The sequence below is a fragment of the Mercenaria mercenaria genome, chromosome 8 (assembly GCF_021730395.1).
Source record: "Mercenaria mercenaria strain notata chromosome 8, MADL_Memer_1, whole genome shotgun sequence".
NCBI classification, from domain to species: Eukaryota; Metazoa; Mollusca; class Bivalvia; order Venerida; family Veneridae; genus Mercenaria; species Mercenaria mercenaria.
Genome location: NC_069368.1, coordinates 18,051,601 through 18,079,013, shown reverse-complemented (window position 1 = coordinate 18,079,013; position 27,413 = coordinate 18,051,601). Strand labels below are relative to the sequence as shown.

The 27,413-nt window shown below is 35.2% G+C and overlaps 3 protein-coding genes across 7 annotated transcripts in view; 1 reads left to right on the top strand and 2 right to left on the bottom strand.

Moving 5' to 3' along the window:
• Nucleotides 1-743, bottom strand: part of LOC123522952 (ADAMTS-like protein 4) — a 142,694-nt gene extending 141,951 nt beyond the window's left edge. For both annotated transcript variants that reach the window (XM_045300489.2, XM_053549471.1), the window contains exon 1: nt 628-743. In XM_045300489.2, the coding sequence (XP_045156424.2) occupies nt 628-638 (11 nt within the window). In that variant the 5' untranslated portion in view covers nt 639-743. The remainder of the gene's footprint in view (nt 1-627) is intronic.
• Nucleotides 295-7,116, bottom strand: LOC123522955 (phosphomevalonate kinase-like). Of its 2 annotated transcripts, none has more exons than XM_045300498.2 (4): nt 6,887-7,116; nt 3,911-3,974; nt 2,971-3,259; nt 295-1,349 (listed from the first exon to the last, which is right to left on the bottom strand). In XM_045300498.2, exons 1-4 carry the CDS (start codon nt 6,988-6,990, stop codon nt 1,207-1,209), a joined length of 600 nt encoding a protein of 199 aa, XP_045156433.2. In that variant the 5' UTR covers nt 6,991-7,116; the 3' UTR covers nt 295-1,206. The 2 variants fall into 2 exon arrangements, with proteins under 2 accessions (XP_045156433.2, XP_053405447.1); XM_053549472.1 differs by lacking the exon at nt 6,887-7,116 and adding an exon at nt 4,593-5,748.
• A 201-nt stretch (nt 7,117-7,317) lies between these two features.
• LOC123522953 (tRNA (guanine(26)-N(2))-dimethyltransferase-like) lies at nt 7,318-24,875 on the top strand. 3 transcript variants are annotated; one of them, XM_053549469.1, is made up of 7 exons: nt 7,318-7,366; nt 12,832-12,954; nt 13,390-13,669; nt 14,839-15,817; nt 16,641-16,731; nt 21,786-22,058; nt 23,581-24,875. In XM_053549469.1, the coding sequence occupies exons 2-7, from the start codon at nt 12,856-12,858 to the stop codon at nt 23,713-23,715; spliced, it is 1,857 nt and encodes a 618-aa protein (XP_053405444.1). In that variant the 5' UTR covers nt 7,318-7,366; nt 12,832-12,855; the 3' UTR covers nt 23,716-24,875. The 3 variants fall into 3 exon arrangements, with proteins under 3 accessions (XP_053405444.1, XP_045156432.2, XP_053405445.1); XM_045300497.2 differs by having other exon boundaries at nt 7,318-7,370; XM_053549470.1 differs by lacking the exon at nt 7,318-7,366 and adding an exon at nt 7,700-7,723.
• The last annotated feature ends 2,538 nt before the right edge of the window (nt 24,876-27,413 follow it).

Genomic DNA, 27,413 nt, shown 5'->3' with positions numbered 1-27,413 from the left:
CCAGACCAGCCTGCGCATCTGCGCAGTCTGGTCAGGATCCATGCTGTTCGCTTTCAAAGTCTATTGCAATTAGAGAAACTGTTAGCGAACAGCATGGATCCTGATCAGACTGCGTGGATGCGCAGGCTGGTCTGGATCCATGCCGGTCACAAAGCCACTATGTTGGTTTTCTCATGGCGTGGCTCAAATTATGTATATATCACTAACCTGACATCATGCAATTGAATATTTAGGAACAGCTTGAAAAACTTTAACTGAAAAATAAACAAATACTAACACCTATTTTCTGTTTCATCATCAAACTTTTAGCCATAAATATCTGTTTTCTAATGGTGCATGGGTGTTTTGGAATTTCCATTAGGTTACCATGCAACATTCCAAGAGTTTAATAATTTTTTGAAGTGGATTCATTAAAAACATCACCATATGATATTTTTTGGAGCATTTTGCAGATTTCTTTTTATCTTAACAATTCTGTTTTTATTTCAACAAGGTATTTTTTTTACTTATATCCACTTACAGAACATCAGCAATATGCAACTACTGCAATTTTCATACAAATCTTATTCAATAATTTACTTGAATAATAAATATACAACATACAAAATATTTTGAAGTTTTATGTACCTGTATTTCATGTACTATCTAATAAACCCATTATGCAATCTCCTCTATATCTTTGCTTCACAGTTTCAATGGATATTAGATGTTACCGGTACTCTAATTAATTAATTTGTACTTATATCACTCAGATAAGTTCTGTTTCTTTTAAACATTCACTAAGCAAATATGTAGCATACATCACTATTTTGTTTATATGTTTACTTTGCACTTTGTAGTCAACATTTATTATATCTCTTTCATCTTTCAACTGTTTTTTGTTGAAACATATAAATATCTCGGTAGAGAATATCTCTGCTATATCCCCGTACTGATTATCTCCCTTGATAAAATTTCATCAAGATCGTTAGACAAAACTCTCAACAACTGATTCAAGCTTCAAAATATAAAACTTTATCCGACAGTTTACAAAACCAAAGAAATATGAATATCACTCTTCTGTCACGTCACCTGTCTTTTGACATCACTTCACAGAAATTTAATTTTTGACATCACTTCAAAGAAATTAAATTTTGTAGCAATCAGTAGCTTTGTCTAGATAAGTGTCTGGTCGGGATACTACCTCCAAAGGACACACAGTTAAAGTCATCTATCTAACATTTTCTTTACACAATTTAGAATTTGTTCAACCTGTATATTAAAAACCTGTTCATTGTTGTCATTCTCCACCACAAAGTCCCATTCCACACCAGTGTCAAGTCCACATTCCGACTCTGCATCATCTACACCTGAAATTATAAATTTTCCAGTTAAATGACAACCAAACTTCTACAACATCTACATCTGAAGTAATAAATGTATCAGTGAAATGACTTTTGAAGACTAATTTTACATCCACCATTGAAATGATATATACACCAGTGAAATGACACAAACCTCTGTGACATCCACAACTGAAATCATTGAGGTTCTAGTGAAATGACATCCAAACAAGCAAAAGTCACATTTCAGCAGTGAAAGACACCGATGTATGGTGTCATTTTACTGGCACATTTATAATATTACAAAACAAGTTTTACAGAGGTTTCAGTGTTGTTTACAGGTATTCTTTTGATTTCAAATGTGAATATGGCAAACGTTTGTCAGTGTTGTTTTACTTAAGGTGTTACTTCATTGGAACCTATATGATTTCACATGTGGGTGTCACAGAGGTTTGGGTGTCATTTTGTGGTGGACGGATAGCTCAGTGGTTTGCACACTGGCCTTCCAATCCCGAGGTTGGGGGTTCGATCCCCGGCAGCTACTCGGGAATTTTCAGAAACGCTTTTCAGTGTTTCCCACCCAACCAGAGGTGTACTGGTCAGGAACCCAGGCAATCCTTGCGTGTATCAGTGCTATACACTGGGCACGTTAAAGAACCAGGCTGTCTATTCGCAACGAGCTAGGCTAAGTTAGCCAGACAAGCCTGTATCTGATTTCTGATCTCTCTGTCGTGGGGGCTTTGTCTCACTCTGTCCCTCTGGTCAGATCGCTCTGTGTCTGTTCTAGTAGAGGATGAATTATGCGCCCTGTGTGGCTGCATTTGAACTATGTAAAGCGCCTTTGAACGTGAAATTGATCATGAAAAGGACACTATATAAATCTGGTATAATAATTTTGCTGGAACCTTTTGCTGGAACATTTCTGATTTTGGTACTTTTATAATTTCAGATGTCAGTGTTACAAAGAATTGGATTTTAGTTTTACCTGTAACTTTACAGTGTCAGTTTTGAATAAACTTATATATAACCAATCTCCTTTGGCAGTTAGCACTTTCAATTCCATAAACTAAACATTTAATCTTTATCTACTCAACAAGGCAACTGAAATAATTCATGATCACTTACTTTTTAATATTATTTCTTGTTTATGTTGCCTTTGTAATCATAAAGCACCTGACAGTCCAAGCTTCTGCATATTCAAAATCACATTTGGTAGGAAGATCCAATACTAGGCATACATATTATGACATATCGTAAATGTATGTGGCTTCATATGGTTTTGAGTGTTATCAATACTTTTAAATCTGAATATTAGATATGTACATTTAAATGCAAAATTTCAAATTTCCTTGTTCTTTGCCACTGTTAAATTAGCATAAACTGCAATGAAATTTTGCACAAATGTGCCGGCTACTTTACAAAATTTCATCACTGTAAACTTGCTATAAACAAAGTTGCGGTAACTAGAATATTCGCTGTTCTTAAATTATCTGAAGGTTCAGGCTTTTTACATTGATGACTATAAACCAAGTACTATCAGTTTTATTAAAGTATTATATTATATGTTATATTATACCACAGTTACTGACGGTCCTTTTTATGACAAATACGAACAAAGGTGCTTCACATACGAGACAGTAGTACAAACCTGGTGTAAAGACAAATCCTCTCTGGTGCCGTGTACTCTCAGAAGCTGAGATTCTCACAAACATTACAACATCCGGGTAATGTTCTCTGAAGAACTGTACGTCTGTCTGTCTGCGAGCGTCTGAGATAATCCACACGCGTTTCAACACATCAGCTCCTTCTACCGTCTTCCTGCAGAAGAAGTATGGCTCTTTGTTCCTTTTATCCTCTCCCCATTTGATCATGTCAGCCCGGTAGATTTCCTTATAGTCTGAAGCATTAAGGAGTTCTTCATAATCCAACCCATTCTCCTGCAGTGTAACATAATACATGTACATACAAAACAATGTCTTAGTTTTGATTACAAGACATCAGTTATGAAATCTAGTTTTAAATCCAATAAAATCTATTTAAAAACATCTGTTTAGTGAAATTCTTTTAAAAAATATACCCGTGTAAAAATATCTCCTGATCAAAATTTAACTATCGCAATATAAATGACGTCTCCCCAGAAACATTATATATAATAAACTAAAATTGTGTAAAAATGTATACAGATGAGAAAAAAATTCAGCAGCTCACTTGATCTTTGTACTCAAGACACTGTCTTTTCAAAATCAATGGTTTTACTGTATATATTCTTTATCAAAGCATCCTAAAGCAAATGCTAAATATGGTTTCAACACAAGCTTATTGTAAGAATAAAGCATATTTCTTGTCTTGACTATACAAAGATAACCCTTGATCTATTCTGCCTTTGAGATCAGTGCAGATCATAATCAGCCTGCACATCTGTGCAGTCTGATCATGATCTGCACTGTTTGCCATTCAGTCAGTAACTTTTAGACAACCAGCCCTTTTAACAGTTAATGGTACTGTCCAAATTGAAAGATGGACAAGTTCATTATAGAAATTTAGGCAAGGTAAGGGTTAAGAAATGATCCAATGTTAACAATGTTTACCTGTGAATACTGTTTTTTCAATGGACCTGACAAACGTAGTATCTGGCAGATTTCAGCTCCAAGCCTGAAACGATCAAATGTTCTGTTTCTTAACATATATTTACATGTATATGATAAAAGATATAAAATATATGATTTTAACAAAACCTGGGTCCAGTATGAGTTGAAATCGGCTTTCTTTGAAATGTACCTTAAAAATTCAATGTTTTTAAGGTGATTCTGCACGTTTGATAAACCGGAAGTGATGGCGTAACGTCATTTATCTGGAAAACGTAGAATAAAGCCTGGATTCGGCATACGGAAATAAAATAATTTTCTGAATTAAGCGAAAACTGTGAGTAAATTTATTACACTGGCACAGTTGCTACATACGTTAAAAATCTTAAAATAATGCCTTAAATCAGCGAGAAGTGTCCAGTTTACTTTAATCATGGTCAAAGTAACAGTGGACAGTCTGCAGGATGTACTGATGGACATATGAACAATGTAACACTATATGCCTACTGGATCCTTGAGACCAGAGGCATGAAAATCATATCATTATAATATTTCTTCAAACCCAAGAAAAACACTTTATCTGATAAACACATCCATTATTATGCTTAATATTTATCAAATTTGTGCTTTTCTATGGATTAAATGAATATAAATACTTCTAGTCCCAATCTGTGACTCTAGTTGCCTTGCTGATGGTCCAAGCACATGTGCAGTCATAAGCAATGGCTATTAACAAGAGCACCGCAATGCGGAGCAACATAGGCCCAAACGCATGACTTTTGACCCCTAAGTGTACCATTGACCTTGAAGTGAGCCATCCGAAATATGTGCTCTGCATGTTGTCTTGATGTGGTGATCTTTTGTGCCAGGCAAGTTTCTTTAAAATCCTTCAAGCAGTTCAAGTGTTACAGTGCGGACACGAAACAAAATCACATGACCTTTGACTCCTAAGTGTGACCTTGAACTTGAAATGAGCAATCCGAATTATACGCTCTGCATGTCGTCTTGATGTGATGAACATTTGTGCTAAGTTTCTCTAAAATCCTTTAAGCAGTTCAAGAGTTACAGAGCTGACACGAAACAAAGTCATATGACCTTTGCCCCCTAAGTGTGACCTTGACTTTGAAGCAAGCTAACCAGAACATTATGCTCTGCATGTCGTCTCAATGTGGTGAACATTTGTGTGAACATTTGTGTCAAGTTTCTTTGAAATCTTTCAAGGGGTTCAAGAGTTACTGAGCGGACACGAAATTGATAACATACGGACAGACAGACGGACTCCCGGGTCATAACATAATACGTCCCTTTGGGCTTATAAAATCGACTTTATTGAGGTAATTGTGTCTTCCATACATGCAGACTTCCGGAAAGTTGGAAAAAAATGGCCGGACATTAGGTCCATCAATGCCTAAAAGTCTGGCGGACCGTAAAAAACAATATGCCAGACTGAAAAAAATGTCAGTGCACCACATGTTGCTTTTCTCCATTATATACGAGCCAGGTGCAATTTTCAGTCCATTTCTTGTTAAATGTTCAGTCAACCCTCTTATTTTCGTACATTTTTTTTTCTTTTCACTATGATTGTGGGGCATTAATTTATGTTTCTTTCCCGGTTCTGCTCAAGCATAATATGTTAGTGATGCCATTTTTATGTTTTGTCTGAGATGTTGCAATTTTCTGGACTGACAGATTAAGAAACAGTGGATTGCGTCCAAATTTTTCAGTCATGTCCGTCAGACCGACAACTTTCCGGAAGTCTGTACATGATTGATAATACAATGATCAATTAATTGCTAAAAGAAATTTTTTTATGAATAACAAGTTTTCTCTAACGTAATACTCCAAGTAAGTTAGCAAAATATTTCTTGCGGTATATGTGTCTAACTTTACCAGTATTAACCCCAGATTTCCAATTAAATGTTTACCTGATGAATACTTTTATTTGCCACTTTGCCTATCTTGCAAGACTGGTGCACAACAGCTTAAGCATTTAGACCAGGGCAGTGCTGGGAAGCCAAACAAACACCTAGCCAGTTGCCCATGGAAAAAGGTCGTATGCCGCAAAGTGAAACGGATTTGTCGGTCAAAAGCTATACATAGCTTATGTCTATAATGTTATTTTATCTACCGACAATAAATAAATATTGACTTGCAGTGTACGAAATTCAGATTTGAATCCAATAGCCCGTTCGGGCTACCAGATTAAAAAATTTCCAAGCCCGACACCAATTTCACTAGCCCGAACTTTAACACCTTAAAATACATAATTTTTGCACCATATAACATTTTGTTTTACAGACATCTCTATGCATGTTTGAAGTAATAAAAAAGACATACAGAGATTACAGTACATGTTTGCCATGTTTTTGAAACATTTTAACTTGAAATACTCCAGTCCAGATCAGCTTCGTCGAGTCCAAAGCATCGGACATGACACTCCTTGCCAAAACGAAATCTAAACTGTTATGCCGATTTTTAGGATCCGCACTGCCAATTACTGCAACTCGGACTGTTGACAATTTGTAAGATGTAATACCAGTGCTGAATACAATTTACACACACGCTATAGCATATTTAAGCTCCGCTACTGAGGTACTTAAGACATTTCGCGAGAGTGTTGAAAGCTAATCAATGTATCCGTTTACGACTAGAGGGGTTTGTATTAAGTATTTAGATCATCAGTTAGTCTTTGCACGTGTTGATTGTCACACGTAAGGTGCAAAAAACCAATAATTATAAGGTTTTCACTCTGGAAAATCCATATGCATTAATCGTTTAATTAGATGTTTTTGTTTAACAAATGAGGAATTATGGTACCAGTCCGGTTTAACTGTGGAAAATTAGCCCGAGCTGAAATTGTACCATCGGCTGTCGGACTACGTAATTTCGAACACTGACTGCCTCCACTGCCTTAAAGTACCCCTAAAATATCATATATTGTCATGGAAAAAATACAGTCGAAACATGAAGATTAAAAACCTCTTCAGCAAAATGTCAGCTAAATAATCTTTCCCTGATTTTCTTTTACCACTAAAAACTAGAATAGATGTTGGGTCATTCGCTCTTCTCTTGCCGTTTGACATTTTGTAAACAAAGCCGCTTAAGCGTCTTATGACTATGATGATAAATCTGTTAACCGAAAGGCAAAAGAGAAATTAATACTGAAATCCGATAATTTTCACTTCCATATTTTTTTACTTCTAGAAATTTATTGTCCTCTTCGAAAAAATATATATACAATTATGATGGCACTTGATTTGTGATCTCATAATGCAATCCGTCGTTTTTGCAGATTTAAATGTTTTTTATCAGGATATACAGTATTCTTTCAGTCCTCGTTCTCGACTATCTTCAGTGTGTCTGTCTAATGTTTGCGCGAAGTGTTGCATCTTGGTATTTGTAAGTGGAAGGTTTTTTGAGCACTGTTGATTAAATGTAGAAATCGACAAATAACATGAAGTATGTAAGTAATGGCCTAAGTACTTTCCTTAAGCCTTTTGTTTCAATGATACGTTTATAATTTTATGTGTAGTAACTTCGACAGTTCAGCTGTTAGTTAGAACCTTAATCTATGTCAGTGAGACGCTCTTTGGCCGGATAGGAGACGCCGGCTTGATTGTCACATTGGGACAATTCGTTTCACTTTTGCGGCGCATGCTGTTTCTCCGCGTGCAACCGTCCAGGCGATCGTTTGGTGTCCTGGCACTGCCCGGGTCTATCCGGCGTATGCCGATATGCGCCGGTCTTGCGACATAGGCAAAGCGGCAAATCATATATTTTCGCATTATAAAATCGGATAAACATTTGGAAATTTGGGTAGGCACCAGTAGATGTAGAAACATACTGCAAGAACTGTTTACTAACTTATTTGGCCGCAAGAAAAAATCATAATAAATTGGATTTTATTTTTTTGTATTTGCAGCTCAAGGCCGGCGTACGCCGAAACGTTCGTTTATCAATAAACCGGCGAGATTTTTTTTCACCAATGTTGGCAAAAAGCCAGTTAGTATGACTATGAGTATTGACCTGACCTGGCTGGCAGTCAATACTGGTTAAAACCGGTCAGTACTGGTCAATACCAGTCAATACTGGTCGATTCAAAATGTAATAGGAGCGGAAAAATGTGCAGCCCGATACAGGACTCGAACCTGCGACCTTCTGCTTGCAAGTCAGATGCTCTACCAACTGAGCTAATCAGACAACAGATATCACAGACCAATTATATACATTATATACACACTGCTACATTCCCACTGGCACCAGATCAGAAAGAAAATGCCTCCGTACGTGTTACACCCTACCCCTAGGTATTCTATAAGAACCATGGTCATGAACGGGAAAATATACTAACCCATTTCAATCGCGTATTTCATACCTAAAACACGCAGGTCAGTAAATGTGTACTACTGATATTAAACAAGCGATAATTTATCTTCAATCGTGCACCAGTCACCTTGTCTCAATATCCATGTTGCAGAGATGCTCCGTATAGTTTATGTTTTAGTCAACGTTACAGAAAAAACTTGCGTGAACTTCCCTAATGAACATCCGGTCTAGAGGTCACGACAGTATGCACATGTTAAGCGAAATGTAAACAAACAAAAACAGAATGCAATATATTCACAGTTTTACGAAAAGACTCGAAATGATGAATGAAATTCATCTTGTATATGGTTTTGAATTTGAAATCATACATAGTTATACATCAATTCTGTTTATTTAATTCATTTTGCACATTTATGCTACATATAAACATTTTAGCGTACACGTGTAGTAAAATGACGACTGACATACATTTTCACATCAGCCAATCAGAGTGTGTCTATAATCTAGAACGGAACTTCACCAGGGAAGTTCAAGCAAGTTTTTTGTGTACCTGTGAAAAAACTGTAAACTACACGTTGTTTTTCTAAGATAAGAACTATTGAAGAAATGTGACCGGTACACAACGGAAGATAAATTACCACTTGTTTAATATCAATAGTACACATTTACTGAACTGCGTGTTTTAGATATGAAATACGCGATTGAAATGGGTTAGTATATTTTCCCGTTCACGACCATGGTTCTTATAGAATATCTAGGGGTAGGGTATAACATGTACAGAGGCATTTCTTTCTGATCTGGCGCCAGTGTACATTCCTCCCTCCTTTTTTTTTCAAAGACAAACTCAGATTCTTTTGACTAACCCAGCCATTGCTTCACCCTAGCTCTAGGATTCCAAGGCTAGTCACCACACTCACGGCGCCAATGTAATAGGAGTGGAAAAATGTGCAGCCCGATACAGGACTCGAACCTGCGACCTTCTGCTTGCAAGTCAGATGCTCTACCAACTGAGCTAATCGGACAACCGAAATCACAGACCAATTATATACATTTAAATGTTTATATACACACTGCTACAAATACTACATTTATTTGGTCACTCTTGGTTGGTCAATACTGGTTTATTCAACACTTTTACATAATGTACATTCACAGATTAGCACAGGCTGTAATAGTAATATAAAGATAATAAACTATAAAGCAATTTGAATAATATAAAATTTTGTTGATTAAAAAGTAGCGGTCAATACTGGTCGATTCCATTTTGGTCCTTGGCAGTGTGTCCTGGTCAGGCTCCATTTTGGACAATACTTAGACTGGTCAATACTAGTTTATTCAATGCTTTTATTTTCTTACAGTAGCCTTTATTTTAAATTAATTAAAGACTTTTTTAGTATAATTGCTATAAATTACACTCATTGAAATGGACAGTACTGGTCAATTCAAATTTTGGTCCCACGCAATATCCCTGATCAGTACATGTAGTGGTCAGCAGGGCACTAGACAACTTTTTGGGACAGGTACCCATACCCTCAGGAAGGGGAATTTTTTAGCCATATAATTATATGTTACTACTTTTCACACTTATAATCAGGGGGAGAGGGGTGTTGTCCAGGGGTGATTTTGTCCTACATTAATTTATGACTACATGTTACCTATTTTATCTTTACCTTTTTATCACACCTTAACAATATTTGGGTGAAGAATTGTGATTACAAAATGATTGTCGAAATGTTTAAGTCTGTCCGTCAGTCTAGTCAGTAGTTGGGACTGCAACTTTTTCAGCTTTGGGAGTCCCAGGACTGCAACTTGAAATTGCTAGTGAGATTCAGAACCCTGCTTATTAATACTTTTTCAATCATTTCTAACTAATGTAACTATATTGTAGCAGTAACCTTCCTTAGAGATACTATAGTATAACTTGAAGGCAGTGGCTAGAGAACCGGAATCGGTTCCCTAGACAGCGATCTTATTCATCCGGAACCGGTTCTCTAACCAAAATAGCGTGCATAGGCTAGGGAACCGGAATTTTATTTCTATGCATAATGCTGCCAAAATCCACTTTGTTTCTTGGTAACTGTCATGCTATTGTTATCTTAATTAATTTTACCGTGCCCTTGCATTTATCTGCGTTTACTGTCCGCCATATTGGAATGATAAAACTAGTACAAATAAATGCGTGAAAACTCACTTTCCCGTTTTTAAATGTTATTTGCTTTCAACATGTACTATGTTAAAATTATTTAAATATAAAATAATATTGATTTGTATTTGTGTCATTACATGTTTATAGATGTACAAACTAATTTAATTGCCATTAAAACTTCATGCGGATTTTTTGATCAGTTTGTAACACCTCGGCATTTCACGTTCAAAGATATGTGATCAATACTAATTAACAGAAATTACTTAATTTGTTTTAAATGTTTCTTTTATTGTTTTATACCTTTTAATTTTACTTTTCAAATTTATTTAGGCTTGCTCCAATGCTGACTATTTCCGCATTCATTCGTGTACTAGTTTATTTATCATTCCAATATGACGGACAGTATGCGGCGAGTACACTTTTGGAGACACGGTAAACACAGATAAATGAAAGGGCATTGCTTGCTGAAAATTGAAATGTTAAATTTATTAAGATAATAACATGTATAATACTTACCAAAAGAAACAAAGTGAATTTCGGCAGCTTTATGCATAGAAGTCAAATTCCGGTTCCCTAGTCTATGCACGGTAGATCTACTTTGGCTAGAGAACCGGTTCCGGACGAATAAGTGAGCTGTCTAGGGAACCGATTCCGGTTCTGTAGCCACTGCCTAACTTGAAAGAGAGTTCATATCTAGTTGTGTAAAACAACCTATTATCAGGGGAATTTTCTTCTGAGAAAGGGGAAAAAACATATTATTCTATGAGGGGAATGGGACCCATAATTGGCCCCAAAAACGGCCGAACGAGTGCCCTGCGGTCAATGCTGGTCAATTGAATACTTTAATTGCACTACTTATTTTTAAAATAAAATTATCATGTTCAAGCATTGAGAATAGTACAGTGGGATTATTGATCATGACTGCTAATTAGTGACTCTAGAGATAAACAGGCCAGCAACATATCTATTGTATATTGTAAGACATGGTGTCAATTAGGCAACGTGACAATTGCTATCAAAACAAAATCCACTTCCATGAAAGGGTCCAGGTGTTCACAGCAATTTTTCATTAAATTATTTATAACAATAAAAGTAGATTTATCACTTGTGAATCAAACACTTACTGCTACAGTTTATGAAATACTTTCTACAAATTAAGTTCCGTTAAATTAGTAGTTATTCCACTTATTGTGACATTTTTGTAGAAAAATAATATATATATGTAATCTGTGATCTAACAGAAAATGTTCAATGACCAGTAAAAATTCAACCAGTATTGACCAATCAACCACTTCTGACCAATTTAGCAGGACTGATTAGGTTGCTTTAGCTAAATAATAATGCCTGCATTCACCATAATGAAGCCCCAAATGCCCTCAAACAGTCATTATTTAGTTGTTCATAAACTTAGCAAAATATCTTAACAGTCAATATTGACTAATTGACCAGTATTGACCAATCGACCAGTATTGACCGGTATTGACCACTTCAGGGAGTAGTTTGAACTGCCCAACATTGGATTTCACCTAATTTGCACTCATGTCAGTCGGGCTAGGTGTACGTGTATGAAATTAATAATGGGGGACATTGCTAGTTAGATCAAGAGAATGTCTCTCAATCCAGATGAAGTCTCTGACCTGTTTGCAGAATTCAGGGATACTCAGTTTTTGAAAGACCCTCACTTAAATAAAATTTAAAAATGAAAGTAACTTGTGAAAATTAAAAATACATTCATTGATAAATCAGTTCCTCAATGAAAGTTGTGTTTACTTACTTCTAATCAAGCAGCTTACAATTTGTTCTTCTACCATGGAGACCAAATAAGTGTGTTGCATTGCCAGTTGAATTGCTTCCAAGGTCAATCAGCAATTTGTTTCCAAACTCCCACTAGCAAACCAAAACCATTTTTTGAAAATTGTTATTTCTCCAATAAAGTTATACCAAATTACAGCATTTTAAGCGTCGTAATTTTCAGCCCACTTCCGAGAGTCCTGTAATTCCTCCAACCTATAAAATTATTGACTTTTGATTGGTCAGTTGTGTTATAGGTGTCAGAGAGAAGTTTTTATTGCGACAGCTTCAACCCTGGACCAGGAGTTTTTCAGTTGAACTTGAGGAATAACGAGAGCTGGTAAAAGTGTACCACAGTTATGGTTTCAAGAGTTTTTCCCAATGATATACAAATCCATTTAACTGCTATTCATTTACTTTCAGGGCCATTGCAGTTTGAGCAGTAGTTGAAATTGGTATCTAGAGCGAATTTTAAGGATTATATTTCTATCATATTCAATGGAAAATATATGATCTGAACAGTTTTTTAAAACTATAAAATTTCAATGATTATTCTTGTTGTATTAGATTGATTTGAATATTTTCTATGCATGTGTGCAAGTGTTTGGATTGCCATTGATGTTTGTATACAATGCTTTTGAAAAACTCTGTTTCATTTTAGGTTGTAACCTGTAGAATTTAAGCAATGCAACATTGGTTGAGGATTTTGATTCGGAGCAGTTGTACAAAATCTTCTCTGAATAATTCATCATTCCTCATTCCTAGGACTGCAGCTAACATCAAGGTGAGGAATTAGGTTACTAATATTATTATTATAATAGAACTTTACCTGAGCAGGTGCTTAGAGACAAATGGGTGTAGGACATAATGTCAGGAATTGCACCTTTCATGAACAGACTCACTCAAACTGAGTCTGCTGTCATTTTGCTTTGTTGGATTCCATGATTCTTATGGATTTCATTAATATGAGGGTCATTCAACTAGTTTAATAAGAATGCTTTGGCCTAGAAACAGCAACTGTCTGAGTGTGTGGTTGAAGTTCATTGGATGATTGCCTGTGTCATCTTACTTCATAGTATTATTGCCTACATTACATTTTCTTTGTACTTTTTGAAAGAGATTTGTCTAGAAATTTCTCATTTGTTTAACATTATGTTTACATACTGTGCAGTCAGTCTCTGTGTGATTTATCGGCATGATGTTTTGTTTGTGTGTTTAGAGGAAGTTAAACACAATGGCAGATAATGAAATGAAGGAAGATGTCACTGACGGTGTAGATGTTGATATGGAAGGGCTGTCAACAAAGTTCCAACTGGTGAAGGAGGGGAAGGCCAAGATTATCCAACCAACATCTGTGTTCTATAATCCAGTCCAAGAATTTAACCGTGACCTAACTATCGCTATCATCTCTGAATTTGCTGAAGAGCACGTTAAACAGGTTAAAGAAAAACGGCGTAAGCGTTGGCTGAAGGAAAATCCAGATAAGGAATATATTGAAGGTAAGAAAATGAAAAAGGGTTTAAGTCTCCAGCTTCTATATATAGAGAGAGCTGGTTTCTATTTATAGCTCATCTGAATGGAAAATTCAGGTTGAGGTATTAGTGTAAAAGTGTTCATCATACATAGAATTCCTAGCAAGGTCATCTCTGGAGCATTTCTGCTTGACCACTTGTATGGGCTGCTGGAGCTTAAAATAGAAGAAAGTCTTGATATGACTTCTTCTGAACCACTTGTTGGCTTTTCACCATAATTGATCTGGAGTGTGGTATTAATGTAGGTCATCATTGATTGATTTTAGCCAAACTATATTAGTAGCATCTTTATAAGGTCCTTTATGAAGTTTGTTCAGATGGTTCCGCTTGACCCCTTCTAAGGGCTGCAAGAAGTAAAAATAGAAAAACCTTGAAGTTACTTCTCATGATTACTATTTGATAGGTTTTCACCATACATGATCTTTGGCATCCTTAAAGATCCTCTCTTTTTGTTTATTAAAATCGTTGTGGTAAAGTTTTCAAGTTAAAATTTTTATGCACTTTCACTCTGAAATTGCTCACTTGCCTGAAATTGCCTGAACTGGAAACAGTTGTTTCTTATCATCATCCAAATCTCGTGTATAAAGCTCATAACTCTGGGACTATCTGTCTATGAAATATGACCCATTTTACTTCAAATTCTATGTAAATTAAGTTGATTTTTTATGCACTTCAATTCTAAACTAGAAATTACTCATAGGATTTTCATCTGGCTTAAACACTTTTTCCTCATCATAATTATAGGTTATTAGCTTTCATTGGAAAATACGCACGCGTTTTGCAGCGGAAATATTGCACGACTGTAGGAGCGCAATAATCTACCACTAAAGAATGAGTGCATATTTCCAGATGCAGAGATAATAACCTTTTTATTACATACGTATCTACACGTGTAGATGTAATGTAAATATTATCAATTTGTTCATTAGCTTGAATAAGATTGACAAAACTGAACTAAATAAAAGAATTAATGCAACGACACACATTAAATTATGTCACACACCCGATATGAAATTCAGGCGTCAGTGTATGGAAAAATATTGACATTTCCTGTACAGTTGTAACTTAACGGGAAATAGAAATGAGTATACATGTAATAACAAACTTTATTTTTTGATTTTATTTCTTGACAATAGATGAAGAAGAGGCGCTAACTGCTGGTGAACAACATTCTGATGGTTTGAAGATACTGGAAGGACTTTCAGCTTCAGGGCTCAGGTCTATGAGGTTTGGACTGGAAATACCCGGAGTTAATAAAATCATAGCCAATGACTTTGATAAACATGCTGTAGAAGTGATTGATAAAAACATCAAAAGAAATAAGCTGGAACATCTTGTAGAGGCGAGTCATAATGACGCTGCCATGTTAATGTACCAGAACAGAAAGTTGGACGATAGGTTTGATGTAATTGATTTAGACCCATATGGGACCCCCGGTCCGTTCCTTGACGCTGCTGTTCAGTCTGTTAGGGACGGAGGCTTATTGTGTATAACATGTACTGATGGCGGGACACTGTGTGGAAATTTTGGTGAGAAAGCATTTACAATGTATGGTTCGTTACCACTTAGGAGTAAATACTGTCATGAAATGGCATTGAGAATTATTTTACGTTCTATAGAATCTCATGCCGCTACGTACTCGAGATATATTGTGCCGTTGCTATCACTTAGTGTTGACTTTTATTTCCGTTTGTTTGTGAGAGTGTATAGTGGACAGTATCAGACCAAATTTTCGGCTTCTCACACAGGTATGGTGTATCAGTGTACAGGGTGTGGCTCATTTTCTGTTCAGCCGTTATGTGAGGCCCATCCTGCAAAAGGGGACACTTATAAATTTGTTGCTGCTAGAGGCCCACCTGTTGGTGAAAAATGTGAACATTGTGGATATAAACATCAAATTGGTGGTCCAATTTATTTAGGTCCTCTGCATAATGTTGACTTTGTTGAGAAAATTATCAGTAGGGCTGTTGCTGAACCAGAAAAGTTCAATACATCAAAGAGGATAGAGGGTATGTTGTCCGTAGTATCCGAGGAGATTGAGACACCCCTGTATTATGAGGCTGATGGACTCTACCAGGTCCTCCATTGTTCTCCTCCAAAGTTAATGGATGTAAGGTAAGATTGCGGTCACAGGTAAAAAGCAGCTGATATTTCATTTAAGGTACCGGTAGTTCTTTACATTTGGATCAAAATCCTTTCTATATAAAATTCTGTTAAACCATGATTTTTCAAGACTTCAGATAATACTTATGAAATTTGGCAAATAAAAAAGATAGGTTTCTGTGCTTGTTTGCTAAACTGACTCAAATATTTCGGACCTCGCGTTTTCTTAATGGGCGCCTATGGGAGAATCCCAACTTTGATAACATTTTCACGAATAGAATTTTTGTGTAGATTTTGATAAGACGTCTCTCACAGACTCAAATAAACATTTGGTCTATAATATGGTGAAATAAAGTGTATCCGACCATGTGCTTGTTTTTGAGATATATCTGACATGGGTTACTATCAATTAATAAAATGATTTTCATTTCCGTATACCGAACTTCTACTTTGTCATGATAAATTATGTTCAAAGCACCATTTCTTCTGGTTTATCAAACTTGTCCTGGTACTGGAAATGATGCCTAGAAAAGTCAGCATACAGTCTTTCTTTTTCAGAGAAATTTCAGTTTCAAACCTAAGAATAATGTACATTTAAAGGGAGATTACTATAATAATCAGAGTCAGTCCAGTAGATGGGCAGAGTTTGATCCCTTATACTACAATTTCTTTGCAATAGTCTCTATTAAGGGATCTTTCTTGGGTAAGTAGACATTTTGAAACAGGGAATTTCTCAGAACAGTGAACTTCCAGTCACTTTAAGATTTTGTTTTCTTTGATCTATGATGCATGTTTATGTATCTAGTGGTAATTTCATTGAGATTTTTTATTTCAGGTCAGCAATTTTAAATGCTGGGTACAAAGTAACATTCTCACATGCCTGCAAGAACTCGCTCAAGACAAATGCTCCAAACAGAGTGATCTGGGTAAGCACTATAGTTTTTTCATCTATCCCATACTGTAACATTGACATCTTGTGGTGCTGGAACTAAATGCCAGCTCTCCAGAAACTGGATGTCAAAAATTCTTCAGTGGAGTAATTTGACCACTAAATAACTATATTGACAATCTCATCTGTGTGAAGACAGAAAGTCCTGAAACAGTCAAAAGTATAATTTATAAATTGAAAACTTTCTGAATTGGAAAAGGATATGGCCTTCGACTCTCAATCTTCATAAGGTGATTGTGGTCAGAGATGACTATTATTGTTTTTGAGGGTCAAAGGTTAAAGTCTCAGCTCAGTTGAGTCAGATAATTTTGCACCTGCCGGTAGTAATACCTCAGACAGGTCGTCATATAGTGCATGTGTTTTGTCAAAGTTACTGTTTAAATTATAGTAGTCTAAAATCTGTATTTATTTTATGGGCACTTTCAGAAAAAATGGCTAAAAACGTGACATAGGGGGTCAAAAATAAAGTTCAGATGCATTGTTATGCATTGCCTTCATTGATAAGTAGATACATTGAATTTTTTATCTTTAAAATTTCAGGACTGAAATACAAGCCGTTTTGTTTTTATGAAACTTTAATGAATTAAAAAAACTGAAAAAATTACAAAATAACACATAAAAATAATAGTATTCTTCTGTCTTCTTAAAGTACTTATATTTCATTTTTCTTCAACATGTGTGTTGGATTAGGTCTAAAACAAATTAGAAAAACTACTTTCTTAACATTCCCTTTCCATTATTTTTTTTCTACCTTTTAATGTCAAAAAAGTACCTTCTATAAAATAAATGGTGACAAAAGTTTTCATTGTTTTCTTCCATCAATAGCTAAGTTTGAAAATTTATGCCAGATTTTAGGTTTAGATCTGCAGTAGCAAACATGAAAAATTTCAGCATAATCGGTCACTCTTTGGTATCAAATCACTTTCATTTCCGAAAGCAGTATTTTCAGCTCAAAATCTAACACTCCTGACATAATAATAAGTCTAATATAACAACTAAGTTCTTAGTTTCTGGTGCTTAATGCAACAAGTTTCTGTCACTTATAACTCTAAATATAAAAATCATTAACATGTAAGCATTATTTCTTGGCATAATTTATTACTGAGGCTAAAACCATCAATTTGTTTATATCAACCAATATGGAAGTTTAACTTTGTTAATTTTTGTAATAAAATATCAGCAAAACCATACTACTTTAACCAACAAACACCTTTGCAACAATAATGAAAAGAAACTGTTTTAACTGATCTCATTTCAAGAACAATGGTCATAACTTTTAAAGAAAGAACAAAATCTTACACTCCTGACTTAATAATAACGAAGTCTACTATTACAACTATATTCTTAGTTTCTGTTGCTTAATGTAACAAGTTTCTGTCAGTTATAACTCTAAATATAAAATATAATTAACTTGTAAGCTATATTTCATGGCAAACTTTTTAACTGAGGCTAAAACCATCAATTTGCTTATATCATCCAATATGAAAGTTTTAAATTTGTTACTTTTTGTAATAAAATACGAGCAAAACCATAGTATTTTAAACAACAAATACCTTTGCAACAAATAATGAAAACAAACTGTTTCACTGATCTCATTTCAAGAACAATGGTCATAACTTTAAAGAAAGAACAAAATCTTTCACTCCTGACTTAAGAGCAAGTCCAAAGAATTCTGACATACTAATGTTTCTAATTTATATGTAAAAACAGCATCTTTTACCAAAATTCTAAATTGCAAATCTTACACTTTGAGTCATTTTTATATTTTTGTAAAGTAGTCACCTTTTAGATAGAACAGCAATATATTTTCAGTGTTAAAAATAGCTGCAAGATATCTGCCACAATAACAAAGTTTAAAATACTCGAGATGACTTTCAAGTTAAAGTGTCACAGTATACAACAAACAAACTGAACACTGACAGGGCTCTTGTTTGCTTTTTGGGACAGGGTCCAGGGTCCAAAAATGGGGGGAATTTCGCATGATTTTACAAAAAAATCCTTTGAGGGGGAATTTCAAACACAAAAAGAAATGCAAACAAATATAATCATGCTTTTCAATTTTGCTGACCCAAACCTGAATTCTGTTAATTATAAACTCTGCTGTATGAATTCTGCCAATTATAAACAACCTTATTCAGGCATCACACTTTGTATTTTTTTCTCTGAGCTACTGAATTTTCGGAGACAATAAAATTTTGAAGGCCAACAAGTCCACTGCAAATCGCTTAGCACTGATGTTCTTGGACTCGAGGGGGAATTTTTTTGAATAGGGGGGAAAAAAACATATTATTTTGAGGGGGAAATGGGGTCGATATTTGGCCCCAATTTTTGCCAAACGAGAGCCCTGACTTAACGCGAAACATAAAACTGTCCAAAGTGTATCACTCCATAGTTTGTTCAGTCAGTTTGCACTGAGAACATCTGGCATCGAGATGAGCTCCTCGATTCATTCAAATCAGGACATATGGCAGGCGTTTTATGATAATAAAATGTGGCTATTTTACGTTTCTGATCCTGAAATGATTGTACACTCTGGCTTGTTGTACAATCAGCATTATTACTGAGATCTGTATCTTGCGGTTCATTAGTAGCTGCTATGAGTTAAGATTTTATAACTTGAATTTTCATTGATAAGGCAAATAGTAAAACCACCTTGGACTTGTACTGAACAGCACAATTATCTGTAAATCTATGCAGGACCTTCATTTTGCATGGGCCAGGATTCTTCATGAGGTGGATAAACAGCTGATCTGTGAAAGCATGGACAGCCTTAGCATTATGTACTAATTCATCTGAGAGAATAATAAGTGATTCCTTTATAATCACAGGATTCTCCACTGTACTATTTTGGCCATGCCTGACTACAATATATTTTTTCTTGTAGGCAAGGTTCTGTTCCTTTTTCTGTTTTTTTATACTTTTCATTTGTCTCTCTCCTGGTGGGATCAGACTTTAATTTTTCTCTGAATTTTTTTACATAAAAATTATTCGCGATTCTTGATTCTCTTGTCCAGTGCATCATGATTTTTAGACAGTTTACTTTTCTTATTTATCTGAATATTGTTTATTGATCTGAAATTACAGGTAATGCAGGACATTACAAATTTGTAAATTATTTACTATACATATATAAATATAGTACCATTACCATTTACATAATGGTATATCGTTGTGTTTTGTATTTAATTTCTCATGTAAATAGTAAATTGTTGATTTTATAATCAAAATATATTGATGTGCTCAGTCAAAAATGTGGAACATACACTTTAAATTTAAACATTTCATATATGTCAGGAGTGTAAGATTTAAACAAAGCCCTAATATAGGTCTTTATATTAAAAATCCTAAAAAGGCATGACTTCTAATGGTTTACATATTCAACATGGACCAATATAGCATTATCTTAAGCCATATACTGTTCTGTAGTTACACAATGGTTTGATTTTTATAGCTTATGAACACAATTAATTTCATTTTGATATTAATACAAGCTTTTTAACATTTTAAAACCTTTGTAACTTGTCTGAATCAATTTTAGTATAATATTTAGAAACATAAATTCTACTTACATTCATTTCATGCAGCCACTATACATGACAGTACCAAGCTTTCATAATGACATAATTCTTACACTCCTGACATATTTTTAAATTTTTTATACTTGACACCAGTCCTGTCAATCAAGTGTCATCAGTGAACTTACATGACCTTGCATGTGTAGCAGTCCACTCAATTTCTTACAAAATGTACACATAAGTTGGTTCTTACAGTGTTTTTCAAAATTAGGGGTGTTAAATCACAAATCTTACACTCCTGACCATTTAGTAGTCCTGTTTTTGATAAGGTCCCCACCACTCACACATATAAACATATTGGGTTCAGTAAAAGGCAGTTTGCTTAAATACTCTTCTGAAAATGTTTTTTACAAATAAAATGCTATAAAACTAACAGTGCCATTAACTGTATTGTTTTATTTGATGACAAAGCCCTTTTTAGTATTTTTTTTCAATCAAGGGGTGCATAACTTCTTGGGCGCACAAAATGTCTTTAGTCACTCACAATATGCATGAATGTTCAACCAAAATTTAGTCAAGTGTCTGTATTTTTATATAAGGTAGACATTTAAAGGGTTCCTCTTCATTTTTTTCTTCAATATTGCTATGAAGCAAGATGTACTTCAGAAATGTCACGCTAAAATCTTACACTCCTGACAATTTTTGGCCTAAAAATCAAGGTAACTTTTTTATTATAAAAGATATCATTCTAAAATTTTGACACAATATATTCACCTACAAAACGCATTGTTCAATATGCAAATCTGTTTGTTTGGGTAAGACATGAACAAAATATGAGCTTTATAAAAAATTAGCCATTTTTTTTGAAAGTGCCCTTATGGTAAAAGTCTGATGAAAAAAATTCAAGCCCAGACTATTGAACTAGTACAATTAAACCTGTGATAAGCTGCCAGCCAAAGGAGAGGCACAGTTTAGCAGCTTAAGGCAGGTGACTGCTTAAGATTTGTTGAAATTAGAATAAAAAGTCCATTTTGGAAATTCACTGACCGGCTGCTTGCTTAAGGACGTATGCTAGAATTTGGTGCGAAAATTTTCCCAATAACAGAATTTCTTCAAACTTTGGATATTGAAGGACAATCATCTAAGATACAAAAAAATGCAATAAAAATCATAGGTCGCCGGATTCGAAAAAGAGTTATCTGCCCTTGAAAACGGCATTTCCCCCAAAAATGACGTTTTCAAGGGCAGATAACTCTTTTTCGAATCCGGTGACCTATAATTTTATTGCATTTTTTTGTTTCTTAGATGATTGTCCTTCAATATCCAAAGTTTAAAGAAATTCTGTTATTGGGAAAATTTTCGCCCATCTCATATACAGGGAATTCTAGCATACGCCTTTAATACATCTAACCATTAACTTAAAGGCAAGTTCATCTGTAACGGACCAGCTGCTTGCTTAATATAGGTAACCGCTAATGCAGTTTCATCAGTATAGTGATTATTTTTGTCCTTGCAGGATATAATGAGAGCTTGGATTGCAAAGAATCCAGTTAAAAGAAGTGAACCTGGTTCGTCAGGCCATGCTATACTCTCTGTGAAACCATCCATTGAAGTGAACTTTGAACCCCATCCTGATGCCAATCCAAGGTCTCGCTCACAGAATCTGGTACGATGGCAGCCTAACCCAGAAAGGAACTGGGGACCCAAACCGAGGGCCAAGAAGTCTTATGACTGTGATACACTAGAGAGTAGGAGACTTAAAAATCAGGGCAAGCGGAAACGCAAAGCTGTAAGTTGATGACTTGTTTACTTGTAGTTCGCTAGACTTTAAATGCTGAGTAGATTAAAAGGAGGCTTCTTAAAGCTGTTATTCTTAATATATCCTCCGATGAAAAGCTCTCCAGACATTTCTAATTAAATCCAGTTTTTATTTTTAAAAAATAAGCATTTCACGACACATTGAAATAAACAGAATTGCCCGTACTGATAATAAGAATTCCACATATATCTGTACAAAAGTATGTAGGCGGAATTTTAAATTTCATTACCGGGTGTTTTTGTTTGATAACCAAAAAACATTTTTAAAAACTTTTGTGGGCTCTGTGGCCGAGTGGTTAAGGTGGCTGACTTCAAATCATTTGCCCCTCACCAGTGTGGGTTCAAGCCTCACTTGGGGCATATAATTCTTCATGTGAGGAAGTCATCCAGCTGGCTCAAGGTCAAGGTCACACTTAGAGATCATAGATCAAATAGTAAAAATTTGTATCTATTTTCTTACAGGAAGGATTTTCATAATACTAGCTTTACTTGTTAACCTCATCCAGACAACATGCCGAGTGCACAACCCAGGTCATAAGGTCCAGTGTCAAGGCCGCATTGAAAGGTCAAATATCAAATAGCTTAAAGTTACATCCACTCCATAATTTGTCTTCATAATTACTGGAAGGATTTTCATAGTAACATTAGATGTTAACCTTATCAGGACAACTGGCAGAGTGTACATCCCAAGTCATTAGGTCTAAGATTAAGGTCACATTTAAAGGTGAAAGGTTATGACCATCACAACAGTTTACTATTTTTGTCGGGCCCGCTTGCGGATGCGAAGACATAGTTGTCCAAATGGCTGTTCGGTGTATGTGCGTGCATTCGTCCGGATTTGTTTGTCCGGACCATAACTTTGACATGCATGGAGCAATCTTGTTTATATTTGGCATGAATGTTAACCTCAGTGAGACGAAGTGTCATGCGCAAACCCCAGGTTCCTATCTCAAAGGTCAAGGTCACAATTACAGGTCAAATTCAAAAAATCTTCTTCATGCATGGAGGGATTTTGATGTAACTTGGAACAATTGTTCACCATCATGAGACGGAGTGTCGTGTGCAAAAACCAGGTCCCTAGGTCTAAGGTCAAGGTCACACTTACAGGTCAAAGGATACAAGAATGACAACTTTGTCCAGAGCATTTCTTTTTGATGCATAGAGGGATTTTGATGTAACTTGGCACAACTGTTCATCACCATGAGACGGAGTGTCATGCGCAAGATCCTAGAATTACTTCCCTTTGTTGTTACTTTAAATAACTTATATTGTAACTTTTTGCAATCTCTTTTTTTTATTTGGCATAAATGTTTGCCTCAATGAGACAGGGAGTGTCATGTGCAACTCCCAGTCCTTTTGACAGCTGGCAGGCTCGACATTTTGCCCGTGGGCATCTAGTTGTATCAAAGCGGCATCTGGAGGTATTAATCGCCTTTAGTGATAGCTCTAGTTTGTGTTTTTCACTTTGCATAATTCTGAATTATATAATTTAGGAAGAAGAGTTGGTAGATGATTCTGCTGTAAAGAACAAGTCTCAGGAAACTGTCAGTGCTGAGGATAAATCACTGACTGCCCCAAGTGGAGAGGACCAGTCAGTGGAAACTGTTAATGATCAGACCCAAAGCTGACCTGACTCTTTGTAAAACCAGTGAAAATCTGACAAAAAGATGACATGGAAGAACCAGCTGCAGAAAGTGCTACAGTATTTCAGTTTCTGAAATAAAACTTATTTAAAGAAATGTTTTGCTTTATAGTAGTCTGTTAAGGGCATTATCAGGAGTTTTTAATGTTCAGCCGTTAGCACAGTTGCCGATCTGTTGCTTAATCCTTGGGAGTTAAATATAAAGCTGAATAGTTGTGGACACTTTGTTAATGGAAACAAATTGTGTGTGAAAATGTTTCTATTTCTTGGTAAAAAGCTAAAGGTTGGTTTCTGTCAATTGAGTTAAAACAGATGCACCGCCCGCTAAGCTCAATAGGGATAGCAGATCTACAGATCTTGGGTTGTGAGTTCGATCCTTGGGTGGGGCTTGTGTTCTCTGTGAAAATTTGATAGAAGACATTGTGTCTGAAATCATTCGTCCTCCACCTCTGATTCATGTGGGGAAGTTACTTGCAGAGAACAGGTTTGTACTGGTACAGAATCTAGGAACACTGATTAAGTTAACTGCCCGCCGCTACATAACTGAAATACTGTTTAAAGACGGCGTAAAACACAAGACAAGAAAAAAAAAAAACAGATGCCTGTTTACAAGTAAGGAAATGGTAGTTAACGAAAATGCAGTATATGGTTGTTACTGTTTATTTTTGTACACAATGTATGCATGTTACAACGATTGTTTATTTATACCATTGTTATATGTGTAAGAAACATATTTAAGAAGGTAGGGTGTTGAAGAAAAAATATGTGTTAAAATATTTGAAATGAAATGAGTTATTTTTTGTAAAAATGAGCTTAAATCCAATTAATTAATCTAAATATCTCAGACGACAGTATGGATACCCATAATTTTTATGGTTTCTTTCTTTTGTGTATGATAAAGCTACTTATACAGTAAGAAAAAATGTTGTCCATTAAAAAGAAAAATGATGTAAAAAAATGTTACATTATTATAGTATATCAAAAAAAAATTCACAGAAAAAAAAATGAATTAAGAATTAAATAAAATTGTTTTTATGTGAATTTTGGAATTTATATATGTTTGTAATTTTATCAATTATGTAATATTTAGTGTTTTTGAATTGAAAATTTAAGCAAGAAAATAAAGTCAGTTTGTCATAAATTTAATTCATAGTTTGCTTCAGTTCTTTGTTCACATATTTGAATACCCATGTCAGATTAGTCATTCACTTGTCTTCTCCAGCATGTTGACATACCTCAATGGTTGCTGAAAATAATGATGTAGATAATGCGTTAAATAAAAAAAATCTGTAAAAAAGAAGTTTAGGAAATGTCTTGAAAGTTTTGATTACTTGACTGATACAGAAAGAAAGCCATATCACAATTAGTGTTCCTGGATTCTGTACCAGTACATACCTGTTCTCCGCAAGTAACTGCCAACTTCTCCATATGAATCAGAGGTGGAGGACGAATGATTTCAGACACAATGTCTTATTAAATGGTCATGGAGAACATAGGTCCCGCCTGGGGTAACCATGTGCTGAATCTTCATCAAACCTTGTCTGCAGCATCTTTGTAAGGTTCTCTCCCTACGCTTTGCAAAAAAGGCATTTGGTCATCCATCATATTTGTTTAAATGGGGACACTTGATCTGTCTTGTGTTTTTGTTTGTCAAACAGTCAACATCCGGTGCGCGACTAAGGACCACTATGACCCTCTTGAACTTACTATACTACTAGTAAACTTTGATAATGTGGCAGTTGAGTCCAATAAGTCCAGGGGTGTTCAAAGATAATCCGTCATAGATCTATTCTAAAGCAAATATTGGGTTTACCTGTATTGGAAAATAAAGAGTGTCAGTTGGATTTAGGTCAACTGCCACATTATCAAAGTTTATTAGTAGCTTAGTTATGACCAATGGTGAGTCAGAATCACTGTATTTCACATTTTTAACATATAAGAAAACATATTTCTTGAGCAATACCCATTAATTTACATTAATGTATATGTTCAATGGATCTTATATGACTTCAACAATTTGAAATATCGTTTTAAAAGCACCAGGTTTACGGGCCCTGAGTTAATCGAACAAATATTTCGAATTGACAAACTGAAGAAGCCCCTTGAAGCTAGGATAGAAAGTATATGACCACAAGCTCACACACATAAATGATAAGCAATTGCTCATATTACATCAGAGTTATGAGTTATGGCCATTATTTAGTGATGTGTATATTAATACAAAAAATGTACATTTTAGGCTACATTTCTAGAACATTCATAGTACTCGCACCAAATGCATTACGCTTATTAAAACGTCGGACAAGTTCGATACAGGACACGATTGCTTTGATTATAGACTTATATTTACATTCGCCCTATTCTTTTCCATTGAAAATTATGACGTTCATTTCGTATGAACAGCAAAAGGAAAAGTACGTCAACGCTGCTTAGTGATAACCGGCCGCTGTTTTGACGACGCCGCGTATATTCAGGGAGAACGTTCCTTAGATGACGTCGCAGTTGTTCCTTCTGGTGCGCAGAATGGCCGGGAAGCTGATTTTAATGTTAAATGCCACAAAATATGTAAAATTTATAATATTATCTTGTTTACAAATGGAAAGGAAATATAATGTAAATATAAGAAATGAAACAATTTTTTCGGTGCTCATGCGAAATGAATAGGATCGGCAAATTAAACATGAATCGCTAGCGCGCAATTCATGTTTAATTTGCCGATCCTATTCTGTCGTTCATTCCGCATGAACACCGAAAAAATCATTTCATTTCTTAAATATATAACCCTTAAATAAGTAAAAATCGCCTTTTTTTCACTGGAGGAATGAATTTTACATAAAATAAGACACTTCTGATGCTTATATTCGCATGTTTTCGAGTTGTTTACTTGAAAACGAACGTAGGGTGTTTATTATGCGGACCGCTTTCTGAAATGCGGCAATATGAGGGTACCTAACTTAAGTTGACTTGCATTTCACTGCATACTATTCAACACCCCTTTTTCTTTTCGTTTTCTTGAAGCAAATGTATGGATATCTTGTGGAAAACAGGTCTACGACGGAGTGAAAATCTAGAAACTGTATCAAAATTGATCTGAAGTAGCTGAATTTTATATGAAACAAAGAACAATTTCTTTTATTGGTATATAGCCTATAAGGGGAAAATCATGTATTTTTCTCAAAGTGGCAGCAGACAGAGCGGACTTTCATAATTCTATTTCTAATCAGGTATAACGACATTTGGGCACAAACCTTAGACTTATTTTTAGATTTTTTTGATTTTGGACCAAATTTTCGCACATGAGGTGATAATTTCGTTAAATCTGGTGCCGATCAAATCCCGTATTTGTACGATTTAGACACGAAATCACGATGGATTTGTTATAGTTGTGGCATTTTAGATGAAGTAGTGCTTATTTACCTTCTGTGTATCAAAACACTTGCGAAACTCGTGCAAAACACTCGAAAATGCGAAAACTGGCACATAAGGTGACATTTTTGACCGAAAAACGGACAAGGGGTGGCCTCAGAAAAACGCGAATTTCTCGACTTTAACATATGACTTGTAGATGGAACTGCGCAGATTGTCTTCACTGAAGGTTTTCTGAGAAATAATTGTAAAAGTGGCCGAAAAATAAATAAAGTAGTTCTCCTTATAAAGAATTTTAACCGGTCTTTTTTAGAAAAA